Below are 23,507 nucleotides of genomic sequence, written 5' to 3' on the forward strand. Positions count from 1 at the left end.
TTCTAGGTGTCTGACAATTTTATTCTTTACTACTGTTTCAACTAATTTGCCCGGTACTGACATTAGACCTACCAGTCTGTAATTGCTGGGATCACCTCTAGAGCCCTTTTTAAATATTGGTGTTACATTAGCTATCTTCCAGTCACTGGGTACAGAAGCCGATTTAAATGACAGGTTACAAACATAGTTAATAGTTCCGCAACTTCACATTTGAAATATGGCTTAGATTGTAGAAGTCATTCAGGGTATGTGCAATCAAATTAATAAGAAATCAATACAAATTAGTTAATATTATATATTCTGATATGTAGTGTGTCATATGTTTATTTAATGTAATTAATTCTGCATTGTTTTTAAAAGGAATGGTGTAAAATAAATTTTAAAAGATTATGCCCATCAATATGATTTTCATGTCAATGGTGTTATTTAAAATGCTTTCATTACTAACCTTGAGTCCCTCTTGAAATTGCTCTGTTTTTTCTTTAATTATCTTTCTGTGCTCTTCAAAAATCTCTGACATTCGAGCATACCACTGAAAAACACTATTATTCAGTCGAATATCTGCTGGTGAAAAGTTTGCACATTCTATCAGGAAAGCAAGGTAATTTTTAGAGTCCACCAATTTCTGTTCCAACTCAAACATGTCCCGTGTTTCCACTTTCTGTATATATGCCTAGGGGATACAAAATTAAACAACATAAATGTCTTCCCATCAAGCCCCCCAATTTCTTTAGTCTGTCATATTAAACATGAAAACTCTGTGTTCAAGATGAAGTGGGCAGTTAATACGTCTACAGTCATAGGACAAAGGAGGGTTAGTGTGTTACAGATTGCTGTAATGAGCCATAAAAATCCAGTGCCTTTATTAACTCCATGATTTCTGGTGTCTAGCAAAGTCAGAATCTGCACACCTTCAAAAGATGAGCCTGGAAATTTAAATTCATAACTCTGCTAGACACCAAAAGCCATGGATTTAATAAAGGCACTGGATTTATGGCTCATTACAACAATCTGTAACCTATTAATCCTTCTCTGTTTTAGGACTATAGAGGTGTTAACTGCCCACTTCACCTTGCATGGTCCCTTGTTTCTAGAGGTGTCATTCTGAGTACCTTTCCCAGACCTGAAGAAGAGCTCTGTGGAAGCTCGAAAGCTTGTCTCTATCACCAACAGAAGTTAGTCTAATACAAGGCATTTCCTCATTGACTTTGTCTCTCTAATATACTGGGATCAACATGGCTTCAACACCACAGCAAAAATAATTAATGTGATGACACAAATGTATCAATGAAATAACACTTAGAAAGGTATAATCTGTCCAGTAAAATGTATGATAGAACTATCTTTTAAACAATAGTTTATATCCAACAGAATATATTAATGGCTTCGGGCTCTGGGAAACACTGGTCTTTTAAAAAAATAGCCTATAGAAAAACTGAAATAGCTTTGTACCTAAAAGACAAAGGAGTTATCAGGAGGGATTTGATCCCAGTGCATAATAATAAGCCACAACTGGGAAAACTTAATATGGTGTTTATCTGACATAAAACTGTAGTTAATAGAGACTCAATACTTTAAGATGGTACACATTTCAGGTCTTTTAAAGCTTTCTTTTTCACTTGAAAAAGTCTTAGAGTGTTGTCATTGTTCAGCTAGACTTTCAGAGTAAAAACAAAGCATTTAGATTCGGATTCAGCCAAGCATTCATTTGCTTGACTAACTTTAAGTATACACCTATGTTCCACTGACTTAAAATTAAGCATGTGCATAAGTGCTTTGCTGAATAAGAATGAACTTAAGCACATGCTTAATTTTAAACATGTGTTTAAGTATGTTGCTGAGTAGGACCTGAATATGCCAGAGAAGCCCCTGGGACTCAATCATCATACTGGTATCTATAATGTGGCGGGATTTCATAGTTATTGAGATGGATTATCACACACAAGCCACACATCTAATTTTAAATGACATTTTAAATGACAGCTCAATACATGATTTATAGGCAGAAATACTTTATATATAAATCACAGGCAGAATGCTTTTGAAAGTTTTCTATGCAGTACCAACTCTTCTCTAAGTTCTAATCAGACATATCTCTGGTTCCCTGGAAGTTCATGTCTCTGACTAGCTCAGGATATTGGGAATGGGATCCACCTCTAATAAACTGTCTGAATTCAGCCCAAGTCAGTAATGGCCAAAAGTTTTTACCATTTGATCACATTATCTGTTCAAAGGCTTGTGTGATGTTGTCTAATTAAAATATAACCATGCAAATCATTATTGCTACCATTGTTTTATAATTGCAACGAATCTTATACACAGTATAACACCTGGCCAGAAAGAGTTAAACAGCTTGTAGGCTAACTAACCCAAAGCCAAAGTTTAAAGATATGTTAGAAAGGGCCATTCTATGGCTAGGTAGCCTAGAACTTTGAAATGCAAACCTATATTGTTAGAAGTGATTCTAAATGTGTGTATCTTAGATGCTACCAACGTAAACAGACAATTCCTGTCTGTCACTATAGCTACTAATTCAGAGATCAAAAAAGAATATTAACATTTAGATGAATCTTGGGTGAAATAATGTCATTGTCTATATGTCTCTTTGAAGTTTGTGATAGGTTGCCTAATGGATAAATTGCCCTATGTTAATTTGTGTAACTAATTACTGGTGGTGTTTAAAAAACAGAAAGTTACATCAAAAGCCTATTGTTTACCCAGGTCAAGTGGATGATAGAACACTGTATAAAAAGACCCCTGGGTCCTGATCCTCTTTATCTCAGATCTGCTTGAGGTTTCATGCAGAGGAAGCCTAAGCCACAAGGACTGAGATCCCAGTTCTGACTGAACTGCCCTGAAATATAAACATTGGACTATAACCCTATGGACTAATTCTAAAAGAACTCTTTGCAACTACAAAGCTCACCATCTCTACTATGTATCTGAACCTCAAGAATTGAACTCATATCTGTATGTATATTGATCTTTTAACAATACTCTCACTTTTCTTTGTTAATACATTTTAGTTTAATTAATAGAAATAGTCTATAAGCATGTATTTGGGTAAGATCTGGAATATTCATTAACCTGGGAGGTAATGTGCCCGATCCTTTGGGATTGGTAGAACCTTTTCTTTTATATGATGAAATAAGATTTTCATAAATCATCGTATTTGACTTGGTGCCTTCAAAGGAAATGTGCTGTTGGTTTCTGGGCAGCCAGGTTGAATAAAGAAGCTTTTTTGTGCTGGCTTGGTAAATCTAAGTATTAAAATATCCACTAGCTTTGGAGATTGACTGCCCATTCTTTGCAATTCACCTTAATTGAGTGACCTCAGCTGGCCCCCACTGGGACCCCGGTCATAGCCTGTATGAAAGAAATTATGTTCTCAATCTAGTTTTTAATAGGCATGTTCTCCATAACATATACATCACTATTGGCACCTACTAGCACTAACTGGAAGGGCACAGGAATCTAACTATCCACTTACTAATAAAAATGGGGTGTGCAATCTTGGTCCCATTGAGACCAGTGGCAAAACTCCCACTAACTTATAGACTCATAGGTTTTAAAGTCAGAAGGGACCATCATGATCATCTAGTCCGACCTCCTGCAAATTTCAGGCCACAGAACCTTGCCCACCCACTCCTGTAACTGATCTATAACCTCTGACTGAGTTACTGTAGTCCTCAAATCATGATTTAAAGACTTCAAGTTATAGAGCATCCACATTTAAGACTGCAAGTGACCCGTGCCTCATGCTGCAGAGGAAGGCAAAAAAAACCCCAGCATCTCTGACAATCTGACCTGGGAGAAAATTCCTTCCTGGCCCCAAATAAGGCCATCAGTGAGACCATTAGCATGTGGGCAAGACCCACCAGCCGGACAACTTGGGAATGAATTTTCTGTAGTAACTCAAAGTCCTCTCCATCTAGTGTCCCATCAGGGACATACATAAGGCAACTTGGTTAAGCTTACACTGTCGTGTATCCAACAGCAGATCAAGATATTGGTAATTATACCTTGCTTGTAGTATATAAAAAGAAATGTATACCTTAAGTTCCATTAACTCCTGTGTATTTGATGGAGTGGTAAGAGCTTTCTCGGCTATCTTCTCAAATTCATCACATAACCTGAAATATATAAAAGAGAGACAACGTCTGATGTGTCTATACATGTAATGTGCTTCTCTGCCTAAATATTCAAATAAGGGCAAAAATCATTTAGTTAGTTTTTCATTCAGTCTTTACTTAAACAAAGTACAAATAACATATCTTAACATCTCCGTGCAGTATAGATAATAGTAAAAATATAGATTAAAGATACTTTACAAGTGTTTACAAAATTTAGCACTGGAAATAAAATAATGTACATTCACTTATGCAATTTTAATTTGAGATTTACCTCAGGTTTATATCTTGATGATCTTTGAACATTTTGGCAACAATTTTTCCAAAAATTGCATCTGTTCGCTTTGCCAAAGCCCTAATCAATTCATCACAGTGCAGCTCAAACATTCCTAGACGAATGTACTAGAACACAAGTGTAAAAATTAACATAACTGACACATGGTATATGAAAGAAACAATAAATTATCCTAAACAGCAGTATTCATAATGCTTTCTTTGTTTATCTGTTACAATCTTACAGTACCAGTTTTTAATTAACGAGGAGTACAAAAGATGTGGAGATATTGGCACTCTTTTCAGTAAGAAATTACTAGTCTTTTGCTCATGGTACAGGGAAAAGATTGTTAACAAGGGATGCCTACTACCATTAGTTGTAGAGGGCAGTTCCTGTATGCCGCTTCACCAACGTCTCTAGTAGCAATGGTTTTGATTCAATTTAAATTTTGCTCTTATTTACAATAATATAAATCCAGAATAACTCCACTGACTTCACTGGAGTAGTAATGTAAGCAAGAGAAGCATCAGGTCCTAAAAGTGTATATTCAATTCCTACCCACACACTAGTGGTCAAATAAATCTGTGGTGTAATTCCATTAACTTCAATAGAGTTACACTTGGAATGAATTTGGTCTGGGTGGGTGGGTGAGGGCAGGGGAAGGATCAGACATTTGTGCACTTCAGCAGGGAGTATTTAGAGAAAGCTATTGTAAAATTTTATTTCAACCTCAGTTCAAATGTTGCTAGAATTAACTCTCCAAGCCTAATTCTTCTATACCCAAAATTGCCAAATAAAAAGTTACTTAACTGTACAGTAACTGGAATCCTTTGAGATGTGTTGTTCATAGGCACATTCCACTAATGGTGATGTGCTTGAGTTCAGAATCTTTGAGCCAGCATTGCCCATATGGCCACATGCAGTCTGAGAGTCCCTGTAGTCCACATCAAGGGCATATAAGGCAGTGTCTGCTAATACCCATTCAGTTTCCTCTCCGCCACAGAATCCAAGGTGTAAAGGACTCTGAGTAGAGGGGGATGGAGGGAAGTGGTGAAATATGCATATGGACAAAACATCTTGAAGAACTGCAGTTACTGTACAGGTAAGTAACTTTCCATTCTCCCTTGGGTGATTGCCCACATACACATTCCATTAATGGTGACTCCATAGCAGTAAACCTGTGAAATGCAGATGGGAGCTCAGAGTTTTTAGAAAAACAAAGACTGCAGCACCACTTTGCTGAACACATTGCCGAACACATTCTTGACCGCCACTGTTGCCACTGATCTCAAGGTGGTATGGACCATGTCAAGGGCCACCTGAAAGCTGGTTCTGTCCACCACTGAGTCATAGAGTTCAAGGCCAAAAGGGACCACTAGATCATCCAGTCTGATCTCCAGTACATCACAGGCCACCACCCGCACCCAGGACCCACATGCTAAACCCAGCAACTGAAATGAAACCAAAGAATTACAGCCCATGTGAAACTAGACTATTATATGCTATGGGGAGAGAATAGGCGGGACCAAGGGGAACCAGGCTGAAAGCACTCACAATGACAGGGAATGATTAAGTGAGATATACCCAGATAATTCTGGCAAGTGACCCACACCCACATCCTGCAGAAGAAGTCATAAAACTCCCAAGGACACTACCAATCTGACCTGAGGGAAAATTCCTTCCCGACCCCACATATAGCAATCAGTTAGCCCCTGAGTATGTAAGCAAGAACCAGTCAGCACATCTCAAAGAGAGAATGCTTGGTGCCACCCTAACCAATGACCATCTGTACCCAGGGTTATCCCTTATGCTTCAGAGGAAGGAGATGAAGAAAACCCTCCTAGCATACGCTGGGGGCGGGGGGAATGCCTTCCTGATCCCTGACTGAGGGTATGTCTACACTACGGGATTATTCCGATTTTACATAAACCGTTTTTTAAAAACAGATTGTATAAAGTCGAGTGCACGCGGCCACACTAAGAACATAAGAACATAAGAACGGCCGTACCGGGTCAGACCAAAGGTCCATCTAGCCCAGTATCTGTCTACCGACAGTGGCCAATGCCAGGTGCCCCAGAGGGAGTGAACCTAACAGGCAATGTTCAAGTGATCTCTCTCCTGCCATCCATCTCCATCCTCTGACGAACAGAGGCTAGGGACACCATTCTTACCCATCCTGGCTAATAGCCATTTATGGACTTAGCCACCATGAATTTATCCAGTTCCCTTTTAAACATTGTTATAGTCCTAGCCTTCACAACATCCTCAGGTAAGGAGTTCCACAAGTTGACTGTGCACTGCGTGAAGACGAACTTCCTTTTATTTGTTTTAAACCTGCTGCCTATTAAGTTACTAAGCACATTAATTCGGCGGTGTGCGTCCATGTACTGAGGCTAGCGTCGATTTCTGGAGCGTTGCACTGTGGGTAGCTATCCCGTAGCTATCCCATAGTTCCCGCAGTCTCCCCTGCCCATTGGAATTCTGGGTTGAGATCCCAATGCAAAAACAGTGTCGCGGGTGATTCTGGGTAAATGTCGTCACTCAATCCTTCCTCCGTGAAAGCAATGGCAAACAATCATTTTGCGCCCTTTTTCCCTGGATTGCCCTGGCAGATGCCATAGCATGGCAACCATGGAGCCTGTTTTGCCTTTTGTCACTGTCAACGTATGTGTACTGGATGCTGCTGACAGACGCGGTACTGCAGTGCTACACAGCAGCATTAATTTGCCTTTGCAAGGTAGCAGAGACGTTTACCATCCCTATTGCACCGTCTGCCATTGTAAATTGGCGATGAGATGATGGTTATCAGTCATTTTGCACCGTTTGCATTTGGAAATTGGCGATAACGGTTATCAATCCTTTTGTACCACCTGCTGCTGTCATGGGTGCTCCTGGCTGGCCTCGCTGAGGTTGGCCGGGAGCGCATGGACAAAAATGGGAATGACTCCCCAGGTCATTCCCTTCCTTATGTTTTGTCTGAAAATAGAGTCAGTCCTGCCTAGAATATGGGGCAAGTGTACTAGAGACCCAGAGAGCACAGCTGCTCCGGGTCAGAGCCCCAGAGATCCCACAGAAATGATGAGCTACATGCCATTCTAGGGGGTGCCCCTGCAACAACCCCACCCGTTGCTTCCCTCCTCCCCCAATCCTCCTGGCCTACTGTGGCAGTGTCCCCTCATTTGTGTGATGAAGTAATAAAGAATGCAGAAATAAGAAACACTGACTTTTTAGTGAGCTAAAATGAGGGGGAGGCAGCCTCCCGCTGCTATGATAGTCCAGGCAGTACAGAATCTTCATTAGACATGAAAGGTGGGGGGGGGCGCTGATGGAGCTCAGCCCTCAGTTGCTATGATGAGGACGGTTTTCCATCCTTTTGCACCATCTGCCAGGAATGACCAGGAGTCATTCCCATTTTTGCCCAGGCGCCCCCGGCCAACCTCACCGAGGCCAGCCAGGAGCACTCACAGGATGACGAGGACAGTTTTCCACCATTTTGTACCGTCTACCATCAGGAAAGGAAGGGGAGGGAATGCCGCTGTTCAGCGCCACAGCACCGCGTCTACCAGCAGCATGCAGTAGACATATGGTGACATTGAAAAAAGGAGAGAAAAAGACGGTTACTCACCGTTGTAACTGTTGTTCTTCGAGATGTGTTGCTGGATGGACCAGCACCCCTGCATACATCAGGGAGGGCGTCGACCCCCAGTTGGGGGAGCCTAGGATGCTCGGGGGCATCGAGGCGACTATGATCATGCTGTCTCTGGCCGGGTGGTACACCGATGTGAGTCCCGATTAAAGTGTACGGAGGCGAAGCCTGGCATGTTCGGTTACGCACGTGCAGGCAGCCATGTGGCCCAGGAAACCTAGGCAAGTTCAACGCAAAGTTGCTGGGAAGGTCTGTAGACCTTGTACAATGGTTACCCTCGCGTGAAATCAAGGCGTAGGTAAGCAGGCTGTGCGATACTGAAGTCCAGGGTGGCCTCAGTTAAGTCTACTCCCTGAGTGGGAATCAGGGTGGATTTCGCTATATGGATCATGAGGCCTAAACGCAGGAATAGGACCTAGTCGACACCCACACGAGAGGTAACTTGGGCCCCGGTGGCCCCTGGGATGAGCCAATCGTCCAGATACGGAGCACGTGTATCCGACGGTGGCGGAGAGGGCGGCGACTACAGCTAGACACTGTGAATACACAGGGGGCTGCATAGAGGCCGACCGGGAGGACCGTAAACTGGAATGACAGTTACATCATTACTTGTTGAGCTCCCGCAGGTGTAGGATAGGTCTGAGACCTCCCTTCACCTTGGGGATCAGAAACTAGTGGGCTAGAACCTTTTGTCCCTTCGTCCTTGGAACCTCCTCTATAGCTCCGATGGTGAGGAGCACCCGCACCTCTTGGAAGAGGAATTGCTCGTGAGAGGGGTCCCTAAGAGGGATGAGGAGGGATAGGCTTTGCCCGATTGGTGTTAGGAGGACCCTGATTTTGGCCCCTTGGGGTCCCAACTAACGCCAATAACTGCCTCAGCGTCGCCTGCTGGCAAAGCCCTGTCCTTGTCTAGGCGCAGGGTAAGGGCGGTGAGGCTGGCGGAGAGGTCAGCAGTGAGACATTGGCATGCAGATGCCGAGAGGGAGTGCGTAGTGACATCACTGTCCTTTGGGCCTTGCAGCCTAGGGTCAGTTTGAGAACAGGCCTTTGTCACTATACAGTCCTGTATAGTGTGTAGCAGCTGCGAGGGAAGGCTCGATAACTGGAGCCATGAAATGCGCCTCATGGCAACACCCGAGGCCAGAGTCGTGGCTGTGGAGACCGCTACATCCAACAAGGTCTGGAGGTAAGCTTTCGCCACTTCGGCCCTTTTTCCAGGAGGGCATCAAACTCTTGACGGGAGATTTGAGAAACCGACTCCGTAAAGTCTCTCACCACCGCCCAAAGTAACGGCTAAGCAGGGCTTGCTGGTTCGCCACGTGAAGTTGCAGGGTGCCTGCTGAGTACATCTTATGGCCCAGGAAGTCCATTCGCCTAGCCCCCTTGGACATAGGGGCTGGTACCTGTAGGCCATGGCGTTGCGTCTGATTGACGGACTAGATAACAAGGGAGCAGGGGGAAAGAGGTACATATAGGTGCCCGTCGCCCCTGGAGGATACCATGCACATGCATTCGACTCCCGTGCCTACGGGCGGGATAGCGGCCACTTGGAGATTCATAGTGAATGCCACCCCTCTCGGGAGGTCCTGATGGGCCCCCAGGCCGATTAGGGGAGGGCCCAAGGAGTACGCTTCTGCCACCGCCTCATCTGGGGAGGAGGGAGAAGAAAGGCCGGGGGCAAGTGGGTCCTGTGTGGGCTCACGCTCCTGGACGACCTGCTGATTTGGTGGGATATGGGAATCCGGTGGCAGAACCGGACTTCCTCCGTACCGGTCGGAGGGGGACAGCTAACTGTCGCCCCTGGTACCCAGTGCTCTGACGGAACAGAGCGCGATGGGATCACAGGTAGGCCTTTGGCCTGATGGCATGCCCAAAATATACAGTGCAGCCACTGATGGGGGTCAGGGTCCTGGCCTGGAGCACCCGGAAGACTCTGGTGTGCACATCTGAATGGATGGCCATGGAGAAGTTAAAGCCCTGGGCAGAGTCTCCCTCTCCACCTCATGGCGCTGGACACGGCACCGGGGATCGGTACAGTGAGGCCTACCAGTACCGGGAGCGAGAATGGGACCTGCGACCGGAGCGATGCCGGGAGGCTGACCGAGATCTCGAGCTGGATCGGCACCGAGTGTACCAGGTCAGGGAACGGGACGCTGATCGGTGCCGCGTGTATGACCGGTACCGATATGGGGAACGGTGCCAGGACCGTGAATGGTGCCGGCACCGGGCTTGGCGACAGGACCGAGAACATCTGCAGGACTGCAATCGTGAACGGTGCCGCTCTGTGGTGCCGATGCAGGGTGGTGAGCAAGACAGGCTCGCCGATAGACAATATAACCCGCACCGGCGGTGCCGGGGGTTAAAGCAGCGCAGGCTCTGCCCTTGCCATCAACTCCCTCACTGTGGAAATGTTTCCGGCGTGGAGGGAATAGTGAGCTCAACCTCAGCTCGCACCGGGGAGCGTTCAGGTGCTGGACTCGATGGCTCTTGCATGGCTGGAGTCGACGGTGCTGATACTGTCGGTGCCGCAGCAGGTACAGGTGCCGGGCAGTGCGACGTAGTAGAGCGGTCGGGCTGCGGAGCAGGCGGCTCTGACACAGCTTAATAGTGAGCTCGACCACGGTGCATACCGGGGAGCTTTCCAGCACCGGACTCGACGGCTCTTGCCTGGCCGGAGTTAACGGTGCGGATATTGTCGGTGCCGCGGCAGACATCGGTGCCGGCGATCCGACTGAGCACAGCACTCGGCTGCGGAGCAGGCGGCTTGGACGCAGCTTCATAGCGAGCTCGACCACGGTTCGTACCGGGGAGCTTTCCAGCACCGGACTCGACGGCTCTTGCCTGGCCGGAGTTAATGGTGCGGATATTGTTGGTGCCGCGGCAGACATCGGTGCCGGGCGATCCGACTGAGCATAGCGCTCGGCTGCGGAGCAGGCGGCTCGGACGCAGCAAGGATATTGTGCCTCTTCATCCTCCAGGAGAGGGATCCATGCCGAGTGGACGTCGGAGCCAGCGATGGCCGGTGCCGAGAAGCCTTGGAGGTACCGGCGATCCGGTGCCGAGGGAGCGGTCCTTGAAGACTAACCAGCGCTCGGTGCCGAGAGCGGAGGAGCAAGAGCTGCCTCCCTCAGGAGCTGTTTGAGACGAAAGTCCCGCTCCCCTTTGTTCTCTGATTAAAGGCCTCACAAATGCGGCACTTTATCTGTGAGGTGAGATTCCTCAAGGCACTTAGGAGAGGATCTCTTGTCGGCATCGGCTTGTGGCCGGCCGAGCATTATAAAACCCTGTGGACTGGGCATCGGACCCGGCACCGGGTGAGGGGAAGGGGATAAACCCCGAACCCCTGTGAAATAAATACACTATACTATACTACAAACAAATAAAGTTAACTACAACTATAAACATCTGAACTATATACTTAACGAGAGAAACTACGAGTAGCTAGGGAAGTGGAGGTCAGCTAAGCCGCGCTCCACTGTTCCAACGACCGACACGGGCGGTAAGAAGGAACTGAGGAGTGGGTGGGTCGGCTGGTGTATATATCCGGTGCCATGGTGGCGCCACTCCAGGGGGCGCCCAGCCGACCCACTGAGTTGCTAGGGTAAAAGTCTTCCGACGAACGTGCACGCGGCGCGCACACACCTACATGGAATGGATATGAGCAATCACTCGAAGAAGAACTATTTTTTCCCTTTGCTTTCACGGCAGGGGGGAGGGGGCTAAATTGACGAGATATACCCTGAACCACCCGGGACAATGTTTTTGACCCTTCAGGCATTGGGAGCTCAGCCAAGAATGCAAATGCTTTTTGGAGACTGCCGGGACTGTGGGATAGCAGAGTCCTCAGTCCCCCCTCCCTCCCTCCATGAGCGTCCATTTGATTCTTTGGCTTTCCGTTATGCTTGTCACACAGCACTGTGTTGAGTTCCTGCTGTGGCCTCTATCTGGAGATTTTTTCAAATGCTTTGGCATTTCGTCTTCTGGAATGGAGCTCTGATAGAACAGATTTGTCTCCCCATAAAGAGATCAGATCCAGTATCTCCCGTACAGTCCGTGCTGATCAGCACTCCACGCTGGACAAACAGGAAATGAAATTCAAAAGTTTGCGGGGCTTTTCCTGTCTACCTGGCCAGTGCATCCGACTCCAGATTGCTGTCCAGAGCGGTCACAATGGTGCACTGTGGGATAGCTCCCGGAGGCCAATACCGTCGAATTGTTGCCACACTAACCCTATTCTGAAATGGCAATACCGATTTGAGCGCTACTCCCCTCATCGGGGAGGAGAACAGATATCGATATTAAGAGCCCTTTATATCGATATAAAGGGCTTTGTTGTGTGGATTGGTGCAGGGTTAATTCGGTTTAACGCTGCTAAATTCGGTATAAACCCGTAGTGTAGACCAGGCCTGAAACACTGAAGCATAAGCTTTAGGAACATAAGACACAAACCAGAAGTAAGCCCAAGGGCTGCTGAGCCCTGTCCCCTGCCATTGCAAGAAAATCCATTATAGATTTGTATTCAAATTTGTCCAGTTCTCTCTTTAAACCAATTAAGTTGTTTGCCCCCACGATTGCTATCAGGAAGCTTTCCCAGAACCTGCCCTCTCAGATGGTTAGAAACCTTCTTCTATTTTCCAGGATGAATTTGTTGATTGCCATTTATATCCATTTGTTTTTGTGCCAACATTGTCCTTTAGCTTAAATAGCTCTTCACCCTTCCTAGTATTTACCCCCTAATGTATTTATACAGAATAATCATATTCCCTCTCAGCCTCCTTTTTCTTGACTAAATAAACCAAGCTCTTTCAGTATCCTCTCATAAGATAGGCCGTCCATTCCTTTGATCATCCTAGTAGTTCTTTATTCTCTGCACCAGTTCCAGTTTAAATTCATCCTTCTTGAACATGAGTGACCAGAATTATTAACAATATTCCAAATGAGGTCTTACCAGTGCCTTGTAATTAATACTTCTCTATCCCTACTAAAAATTAATATGGCATTAATACTTCTCTATCCTTATGGGAAATGCCTCACTGAATACATCCTTGGATTTCATTTGCCTTTTTTCACAGTGGTATCACATTGGTGGCTCATAGTCATATCCTGTGGTTGACCACACATTCAAGTCTCTCTCCTCCTCTGTCGCTTCCAACTGATGAGTCCCCAGCTTATAGAAGAAATTCTTAGTATTAGACCCTAAGTGCAGCTATACGTTGTAGTTCTGAATTTCATCCCATTTTAGTTTTCAAGGTCATCCAGATCTTTCTGTGTAATATTCTGACCCTCCTCTCTTTTGATGATGCCTCCCAACTTTGTATATCAGCAAATTTAATAAGCACACTCCTACTTTTTTTTCAAGGTCATCAATAAAAATATTGAATAAGATTGGTTCCAAGTCCAGTCCTTGAGGAACTCCACTAGTAACCTCCCTTTAGTCTGATAATTCACCTTTCAGCACAACCCATTGCCTTCTCCTCTTTCGCAAATTCTTTATCTACCTTACATTGCTGGTATTGATCCCCTTCCCTAATTTAACTAATTTCCAAATTTTCCAATATGGCATCCAAGAAAGCGCCTATGAATTCTATGCGCCGCACCACAACCAATGTCAACTTGGCCTCGTTTACTAGGAAGCCTAGGTTGGCACACATGGCCAAGAGCAGGTCCACGTGGTTCTGGGACCACGAGCTGCCCTTAAGCAGCCAGTCATCAAGGTAGGGGAATATCTGTACCCCTCGGCATCTGAGATAGGCTGCCACTACCGCCATACACTTTGTGAATACCCTGGGCACGGTGGACAGGCCAAACGGGAGGACCGTAAATTGGTAGTGGTCCTGTCCCACTAGGAAACGGAGGCAGTGTCTGTGCCCCTCGAATATATGGACATGGAAGTATGTGTCCTGAAGGTCCAGGGCCGCATACCAATCACCAGGGTCCAGAGTGGGTATGATACATGCCAGAGAGACCATGTGGAACCAGCATTTCGCCATGAACAGACTGAGGTCTGTAGTGAGGTGGTTCATGCCCTGAAGGGCTTAAAACAGCCCTGGGGGAAGGTGGTGGCTGAGAGCTCTAAAAGCTGGGCTGATTGGGGAAGCGGCTACAGCTGGGCCACACCCCAATCAGGCCACAGCTGGCCTGTATAAAGAGGCTGTAAGCCAGGAGCCCAGACAGACTCCCTCTAGCTTCTGAGAGGGAGGGACCTGGCTGCAGAGACCTGAGCAGAGTACCTGAGTGAAGCAGGGCTGGGGAAAGGCAGAGGAGCTGGGGAGGCTCCAGCCTGGAAAGCCCCAAGCTGTGGCCTAGCAGAAGACCAATAGGTACTGGGGGTTGCAGAGGGCAGCCCAGAGGTAGGCAAAGGCAGCAGGTCCAAACCCATATCTGGTGACCGGTGATGAGTAGGCTAATACTGCAGTCTGCCCCAGGGTGCAGGGACTAGACAATGACTGGCAGTAGCCATATCCTGAGGTGAGGTAGGGATAGTGGGTGGGGGGTCCCTGGGGAAAGGAGACTCTGAGACAAAGGGGTTACTGCCAAGGGGCAGCACCCCAGATAACAGGGCATCGGGTCCAGAAGGGACACGGGGGCCAAGCGGCAGCAGGACACTGGCCTGCAGAGGGTGCTCCAGATGCTGGAAGAGCTAATTCCCGAGATGACCAGCAGGAGGCACTGCAGCGGTGAGTCCATGCACTGCTACAGGGTCTCGCAAATCTAGGATGGGCCTGAGCCCCACTGTTGCCTTGGGAGTCAGGAAGTAACGGGAGTAAAACCCTTTCCCTCGGAACTCCCAAGGAACCTTTTCACAGCTCCCAAGCTGAGGAGCCACCCCACTTCCTGTTGTAGCAGGGGTAGATGCAACAGGTCCCCCCTGCCGTCCAAGGGTGGGGGTTGGGAGGGTGTGGATGAGACAACTTGTAGTGTGTAATCCTGGGAAATGGTGTTGAGGACCCATTGATCCGATGTTATTTGGGACCATTCCACAAGGAACGCAGACAAGCGATTGCTGAAGGCAAACTTTATTGATAGGAGGGTCCTCTCAGAGGACACCTGGGTACCCTCCTGCAACTAGTCAAAACTGCCTCTTGCCCTGCTGCTTGCCCCTGGAGGGCCCATGCTGCGGTGCAGAGCAAGACTGCCTCTGAAGTTGCCTCTTTTGGGTTTTGGACCTCTTGTAGACGGGCTCGTATCTCGGCTGGGGCGCACGGACGGAGGCCTGTGTCTTAAGCTTTTCCTTGGGTGGAAGATAGAGCCCGAGGGTTTGAGGGTAGTACATGAGTCCTTCATGCCACGGAGCCTCACATCGGTTTGTTCTGCGAACAGGTCCTTGCCGTCAAAGGGAAGATCCTGCATCACAGACTGCGCCTCCACGGAGAGCCTAGACAGCAGCAGCCACGATGTCCTGCACATGGACACGGCCAAGGCCATGGACCGAGCAGCCATGTCAGCTGCATCTGATGCCGCCTGCAGAGCCACCTTTGCGGCAGCGGCGCCCTCCTCCACCAGTGCCTTAAAATCCTTGCTTTCGTGCTCCGGAAGGGAGGGCTGGAATTTCGACAGTGACCCCCACATGTTAAACTCATATCAACTGAGGAAGGCCTAGTGGTTGGCCACCCAGAGCTGGAAGCTGGCCAATTAATAAAGCTTCCTGCCACACAAGTCCAGTCTTTTAGAGTCTTTATTTTGGGGTGTGGGTCCTGGTTGACCCTGTCTTTCCCTATGATTTACGGACTCCACCACTAGGGAGTTGGGGGCCGGGTGGGTTTAAAGGTATTTGTGCCCCTTCATGGGTACAAAGTATTTGCGCTCTGCCTTTTTTTGACATTGGGGCGAGGGAGGCCGGTGTTTGCCAGAGGGCATTGGAGATGTTAGCCCCCCCTTCATGCAGCGGGAGGGGCACTCTGCCCGGTACCGAGGACAAGAGCACATTAAACAGCGAGTCTGATGAGCCCTGAAGTTCTCCTGCAGTGCGGAGGGGGGTGGGGCTGCAATTTTTTCATCCGGTGCAGAAGAGGGGGCAGGTATGGGGCTCTGAGGGGCAGGTACCAGGCCGGTGCCACGGGACCCACCCCTTGGTCGGACTCCTCATTTGATGCCGAGGATCCATGACCCGCTGATCTATCCCTCAGGGGTCTGGATAATGCAGCTGAAGGATCCTCCGATGCCCCTGCTATTGACCGAAGGCCTTGCTGGGCATGCACGAGGGGCCAGGGGGTCCACTGGCACCACTGGCCTTGCCACAGGGGCCTTGCCATTGACTCTGCTGCAGCATCAGTGGCCACCAGCTGCTCAGGTTGGCCCAGCTGAGTCATAGGGCGCCGCGTGGAGGTCGAGGTCGGGGTTACCAACAACCTATCGGTGCCATGGGAGCGGTACAAGCAATGGTACCAAGAGCGACGTCTGCCACAGGACTGGGACTCTGACGTCGACGAACGGTGCCGCCTTGAGCTGGTACTCCGGTGCACGTGGCGAGTACGCACACCTGCTGTGGAATACACATGAACAAGCACTCAAAGAAGAATGTTGGCTTGCGGGAGTAGGATTGCATACCACAGATTGCCAAGTAGGGCCATAATTGATAACCATATGAATACTAGACTGATGGATCCGGGGAGGATACCACATAGGTCTGTTCCTTATGAGACTCATGCTTTTCACTGCTCAGAGAGCAGTCTCTTGAGTTTCTCCCTAATTCCTAATGTGACAACCATTGTAAGAATGCTTGATAGAGATCTTGTAGATCTCTTGTATCAAGATCTCTATCAAGCATTCTTACAACTAGAATACCCACCTGCTGAAGTGAAGAAACAGATTGACAGAGCCAGAAGAGTACCCAGAAGTCACCTACTACAAGACAGGCCCAACAAATAAAGTAAAAGAATGCCAGTAGCCATCACCTTCAGCCCCCAACTAAAACCTCTCCAGTGCACCATCAGGGAACTACAACCTATCCTGAAGGACGATCCCTCACTCTCACAGATCTTCGGAGACAGGCCAGTCCTTGCTTACAGACAGCCCCCCAAACCTCTAGCAAATACTCACCAGCAACCACACACCAGAAACACTAACCCAGGAGCCCATCCTTGCAACAAAGCCCATTGCAAACTCTGTTCACATATCTATTCAGGGGACACCATCATAGGACCTAATCATACCAGCTACACTATCAGAGGCTCATTCATCTGCACATCTACCAATGTGATATATGCAATCATGTGCCAGCAGTGCCCCTCTGCCATGTACATTGGCCAAACCAGACAGTCTCTACGCAAAAGACTAAATGGACACAAATCAGACGTCAAGAATTATAACATTCAAAAACCAGTAGGAGAACACTTCAACCTCTCTGGTCACTCGATTACAAATCTCAAAGTCACAATACTCCAACAAAAAGACTTCAATGAGAAACTGCAGAATTGGAATTAATTTGCAAACTTGACACCATTAAATTAGGCTGGGAGTGGATGGGTCATTACACATTTCCCCATGCTAATTTTTCCCCCTTCTGTTACTCACACCTTCTTGTCAACTGTTGGAAATGGACCATCCTGATTATCACTACAAAGGTTTTTTTTTCTCCTGCTGATAATAGCCCACCTTAACTAATTACCCTCGTTATAGTCAGTATGGCAACACCCATTTTTTCATGTCCTCTGTGTATGTATATCTTCCTACTGTATTTTCCACTGCATGCATCTGATGAAGTGGGTTTTAGTCCACAAAAGCTTATGCTCAAATAAATTTGTTAGTCTCTAAGGTGACACAAGTACTCCTCGTTCTTCTTGCTGATACAGACTACCACAGCTACCACTCTGAAACCTGAGTGTGTAAAAGAAGCGGACACTGCCACAGCCCTGGACAGCTAGAAGGAACTGAAGGACATTTGGGCCCACTCTGCCCTTTATGCTCTCACGTGAAAGAAAGGGCATTAGGGCTGCAGGAGTGGCCCCAATGGATACTGCTGGCCAAAACAGTCCAATCACATATGCACAGGGTACATGGACACGAGAAGTTGGATCCATGTGGACAATTAGTCGAAGAACCATCAGCTTCTTCTAGGAAACTGATGAGATCCAACTCACTTTAAGTACTACTAATAATTATAAACTCTGATAAACAGCATACCTAGTACAAAAGTAACTTTAAAATAAACTCAATGTCTTATTCTGAAAATCAATATAATTTACCTTCCTAGAAGTGTACTGTATTTCCTCACTGAGGTTTTGGTATTTGACAGCTTCTCCTGTTATTTCTTCAAAGGTATGTTCCTCTGACAGGAACTGATCAATATCCTCTTCAGCTTGTTTGTTTATCAAGAAATTGTACTTATCATACAGTTTGAGATGCTCCATAGGTGCAATGCTTTCTTTGGCAATCTCTTCTTTGATCCTTCTCTTATGCTCATCCAGGATCTCATCGAGGATAATAGGTTTCAAATTAGTGGATTTAGACTTGCTTTCCGGCTTTGGAAAAACACATTGTTTCTGTAACTTGTTTTACTATGTTTATCTCATGAACAATAAAAATTGCACAAAATAATCAATTAAATGTTACATAATCATGCAGCTTTCTAAACTGAATTTAGTTATGTAGGTCTTGTCTAGACAAACAGTTAGTTTGTGGAAAACTGGAGTATAAATCTACAGAGCTCCAGCATGCTTCATACTAAATGTCTACGTGGACTCTGCATACTAAAAGTTCCCTAGTGTGTTCTGACCTACAGCCAAAGGACAGTTAGTATGCAGCACCACAACTTACCATGCACTAACTGTTCATCTACACATGTCCAACAGATATTCCTGCTGTATGGCTACTCAAATTCAGCATCAAACTCCTTTATGTCCTAGTTTATAAAATGGTAGTCTGAAAAGTCTCACTGGCCATTAAGAATATAGAAATGTATCATTCAGATATTGTTAGAGAATGTCAATATGCCATTTAAAAAAATAAAAGATGTTTATTGCTATTTCAAATTTAATCTATGTTAATTTTATTTTATCTGGAGAGTCACAACAACTTCAGTCTAGATAGTCTTGCTATCAACTGATGAATCGTGATGTTCAAATTAAACTGACCAACTTCCTGCAAGTCCCTAATGAGCTTTCAAGCCTGGAGGCACACGCACTATTTATATTCCTTTAAAAACAGTCTTAATTTTATCCTTTTCCAACATTCATTCTAAAAATGAAAGGAATTATATTTGGCAGTCAGCCTCTTAATAAACTGATTATCTGTTTGAAACACATGTTATTCTGTTTTATTTGTTTGTCACCTGATAGCTCACTGAGTAGAAACCTGATTCAGGAAAGTATAATTATTCAGGACAGCACTTTAAACATGTGCTTAACTTTAGGTATATTGATAACATTGAAGGCCATAGTGTCTCACTTTCTCCCCTAGCTCCACTATCACAAGTCTCTGGAAACAATCAGAGAGAGGAATGAGGAAGAAGCATCAGACGGCAACTCCGTTAACTTTTTCCAGGTTATGAATTACATCCTTAAATTGTAAGTAATATGCAATTTGGAATCAAGGTGGAGAAAACTAATTAAAATAGCTTTTTATGGTTTTGTTTAGTGTTCTTTAGCCTGGATAGCTTGCCCATTGGGGCTATTATTTTAATTTGCTTCATAACGTTTAGATGATTAAAACAATTTAAACGTAGTGAGTTCCTTAAAAGATATGCTTTTAACCTCTATTAGTAATAATCAGTTCACAAGAATTTATATTTAACACAAGACTATCCTTTGCATTACCAAAAATGAAGGCAGTTTTCATAACATTAAGGTCAGAAAAGTTTTAAGAAATACAAACGTATTACCTGTTTTCTACTAAGAATAAAATTACAGAAATTGGATTTTAAGAGAATAGTTTAAATGTCTTAGATTAATAAAGTTAGAATTGTTTCAACTATTCTACAATGTACTAAAAGAGCAATATTATACTACTGTGAAAGATATAAAAGAAGAATTATTAATCAAATTAACCTATGATCTAAATCTAGCAACAACAGAGTGAGAAAACAAAAACAAAGTTATAAAATAGTAATTTCTTACCCACTTAGAATATAATTTGGTCTCAACTCTTGGCACAAGACTGATAGCTTTAATCATAACATTATAAATATTCAGAAATATAACTTCATAATCATTAAATTCAGGTTCAAACTTAATACAGTCTTTGTCAAGGATCAGCCTCATGATGAAACCTGAATGCTCATAAGCTCGAACAGATTGCTAACAAAAACAGAATGAAATATATTAGTTACCTCAGCTCATACAGGAAAAATAAAAAAAAATATTATTTCAAAACAATTACAGCTTAAGCACTGAAATCTTTAAGGGTGCTAATTGCAAATGGCATGCCTTACATAAAGTAAGCATGATAAAAATTACATGTAAAATTGCTCTGATAAAATTTACGAAACAGTGGCATTCATTAAGACTACATTCAACTTGTTATTTTGTCAGTATGTGGCAGGAGTATATACTATGTACTACGCCCAACCAGAACTTTATAAAGTTAGTTATACAAGTCAAGGTTGTAGCAGCTTTACATTATTAGCACTCACACACATAACACCACATGCAAGGTGAGATTCTGCTCTCAGTTGCACAATATAAATCCATTTACTTTAATAAAGCTACTGCAGATATACACTGGTGTAATGTAAGGAAAATCTGATCCACAAAAATGAACCTGAGAGTATTATGGGGATAATATTTGCACCACAGAACACTAGACTACTCTTTTTTTCCTGTGGTGGGGCTTCCAAGGAATCCAACCATGAGATCTCTAATACTGTATTAATCCCTGATGAATTCCGTGGGCTTTTCACCACCCCTTCAAATTTGGAACAGCTATCTCTTTCCTGTTAAAATCCTTATTTCATCTCTGTCAGACTGCCACCATTTTAATAACATATTATAAATATGCTGAAATCACCATTATGAAGGGATATATATTTAATTGAAATACAGATAAAATTATCCATCAGACAACAAATATCACTTAATGAATGAGCAGACAAAATAACAGGAACAGAGGGGAGCTGGAGTGGGCACAAATTGTGAAGGAAAAAGAGGATCATGCCCGCTTCACAGCATGCTTCCCTGGGATCCTATGGAAGTTCCTCCACCAGCATTCTCTGGGAGTGGGGGTCCATGCAGATTTGAGGGCAAGGCTGGGGTCCGATGGAACAGAGACAGGGAACAACTACACTCCGCAAGATTTGGATGCACATGAATGTCTTCCAGTTACAAATCTAATTGACTACAACTACAAATTATATTTTTGATTGACTGGATCCAAAATATGTTAATATTTCCCTTTTCACTTGACAAAAATAAAGGTGCTTTTGCTTTATTTTCCTTGGATATTTTAACAAGATTGTAGCTTGCCATTACAATTTTTATGACTTCTTTTTGATAAATCTTTTCAGAAAAAATAGATTAAACATGGAAAAAGTCATTTTATGTACATGGACTACCAACACTGCCTTATTAGTATCTAACCCTACTTACTGGAGGCTGTACAATTAAATCCGTGAAGTCCTGCATTGAAAGTAAGGCTAAGTTTTGCAGTTGTCGAGTCATTAAAGTAGCAGCACAGTCGAAGAAAGATTCTAATTTGGCACTGCTGGCGTTAGTGGGCACCTGCTTTCTTTTATTTCCTTGGTAATAGATATTTTGCACTTCTGGAAACCACCTTGAAAGAACAGAAGAGGATGTTTTAAGTGATTAGAATGAGCAAACTCTAGTTTTTAAATACATTTTTATATTATATCTCTTTTAATAAAGTCCTAAGACACTGTAGTATATCTGAGCAACTATAGTTTAACTTGAGTGGCGTCATATTGCTGAGTGACTTAAACAGGGAATGTTTACCTGAAATGTTATCTGCTATTATGGAATCAAATTTCAAATATAAAATGTGAGAGAGCTAAGTTTGTTATCTTGTTCTGGTCTTTTATTTTTCAGGCAGAAGGGAACAGAAGTGTTGCAGAGGCAGCACTCTCAGTCCCTGGAAGAAATAGTTTCTTGTGTCACTTATGAGTGACCTCACTAAGTATTAATAAAAAGAATTGACAGAGATCCAAAGGGAATTCTGTCCAACTGTTGCCGACCATGAGATGGAGCCGCATGAATAGGGAAACATAAAGCACAAGCACAAAAGAGTCTGTAACTCGAGGTTCTGCCAAGGATGCAGAGGAACCCTCTCCAAGATGTGGGTGGAATATATGAGACTCTAGCACAGTAAAACCAATATATAACACAGAACTCATTGTAAGATATAACATTTAAAGTTGATGACATAAACTCAGTTTTCATTTGAAAGACAAATCTAAGAAACTGCTCACTCTGGAATGTGTAGATAAACATCCAGCACTTCAAATAACAAAAAAGAAGGCGGAAAGTTTTGACAGAGTTTCTTTATATAAGTAAAAACCAAAATGGTAGCTAAAATATTAATGAATGATTGCAAGAAGCCAAAAAGCAAACAGATTATAGAATGGTCACCAATCTGGGGTACACTGAAACAATATAGCCTCAAAATAAGATTTTAAAAAATGAAAAAGTAATTTTGGGTACTACAATGGAGACCCCGTTAGAAGATTGATTTCCAGAGAGTACTGAGTATTCACCCTCTGAGAAACAGGTGCTTTAAAGTGTCTCATATTGAACACAAAAAGGCACGTCACCCAAAATCATTGCTCATTTTTAAAATCCTGGCCTTATATCAAGTCTCTTTAGGTCTTCAGGTTTTTGTAAATACAATATTCCTTAGATGATTTATTACTGTAACAACTATAGAGCCGAATGTGTAAGTAATGAAAGAACAAATTCAACACTGTCTTCAGAGACAATGCCATTAATGCTACAGTAAATTCATCTGAGTTACAGACCTATATTTTTACTTGAATCCACTCAAGAGTAACATGGTTGGGGCCTGATTCTTCTGCCAAAAAAGTCAATGGGAAAACTCGCTTTGAGCTCAGTGAGAGCAGAAGTTGGCTTTATTGTACAGTAGAAATGTTTAAATGCAAACTACAGATTTTTATCTTAAATTGTCATAACTTATTTACTAGGCAGCGATAATAGATATATATTTTCCTTTACTAATCTTGCAGTTCTTCAACATTCAAAACTGACTTCAGTAGGACGCTACAAGCATAGAACAAAGACAGGACTGGGCCCACTGAAGTGTCTTGCAAGAATAATATTGCTACACTGCTCAACAAAACTTAAATTGAAAATCAAATGAAGCAAAATACTAAAAGGTAGGTCTTCATTAGGTTAAAATTGCTAAACAATAAATTATACTCATTTTGACCCTGATCCTTCAATGGGGCTCCACAGCGGGTCTGTGCTAACAAATCCCATTGCAAGATTAGGGCCTTCTATAGGAGGGGTTCTAGATATGAAACTATAGTTTTTCATCTATACTCAAGCAGTATAAG

The 23,507-nt window shown here is 44.4% G+C and overlaps 1 protein-coding gene across 1 annotated transcript in view; it reads right to left on the reverse strand.

Annotated features, from left to right (window-relative positions):
- The window catches only part of DNAH7 (dynein axonemal heavy chain 7), a 248,353-nt gene that overhangs the window by 188,012 nt on the left and 36,834 nt on the right, over window positions 1-23,507 (reverse strand). Inside the window, exons 10-15 of the mRNA XM_045031804.1 lie at window positions 21,571-21,754; window positions 20,104-20,283; window positions 18,235-18,510; window positions 4,405-4,532; window positions 4,055-4,133; window positions 449-673 (exon numbers count right to left, since the gene is read on the reverse strand). Coding sequence (XP_044887739.1) covers window positions 449-673; window positions 4,055-4,133; window positions 4,405-4,532; window positions 18,235-18,510; window positions 20,104-20,283; window positions 21,571-21,754 — 1,072 coding nt within the window. The remainder of the gene's footprint in view (window positions 1-448; window positions 674-4,054; window positions 4,134-4,404; window positions 4,533-18,234; window positions 18,511-20,103; window positions 20,284-21,570; window positions 21,755-23,507) is intronic.

This window comes from Mauremys mutica, chromosome 10, assembly GCF_020497125.1.
Source record: "Mauremys mutica isolate MM-2020 ecotype Southern chromosome 10, ASM2049712v1, whole genome shotgun sequence".
Taxonomy (NCBI): domain Eukaryota; kingdom Metazoa; phylum Chordata; order Testudines; family Geoemydidae; genus Mauremys; species Mauremys mutica.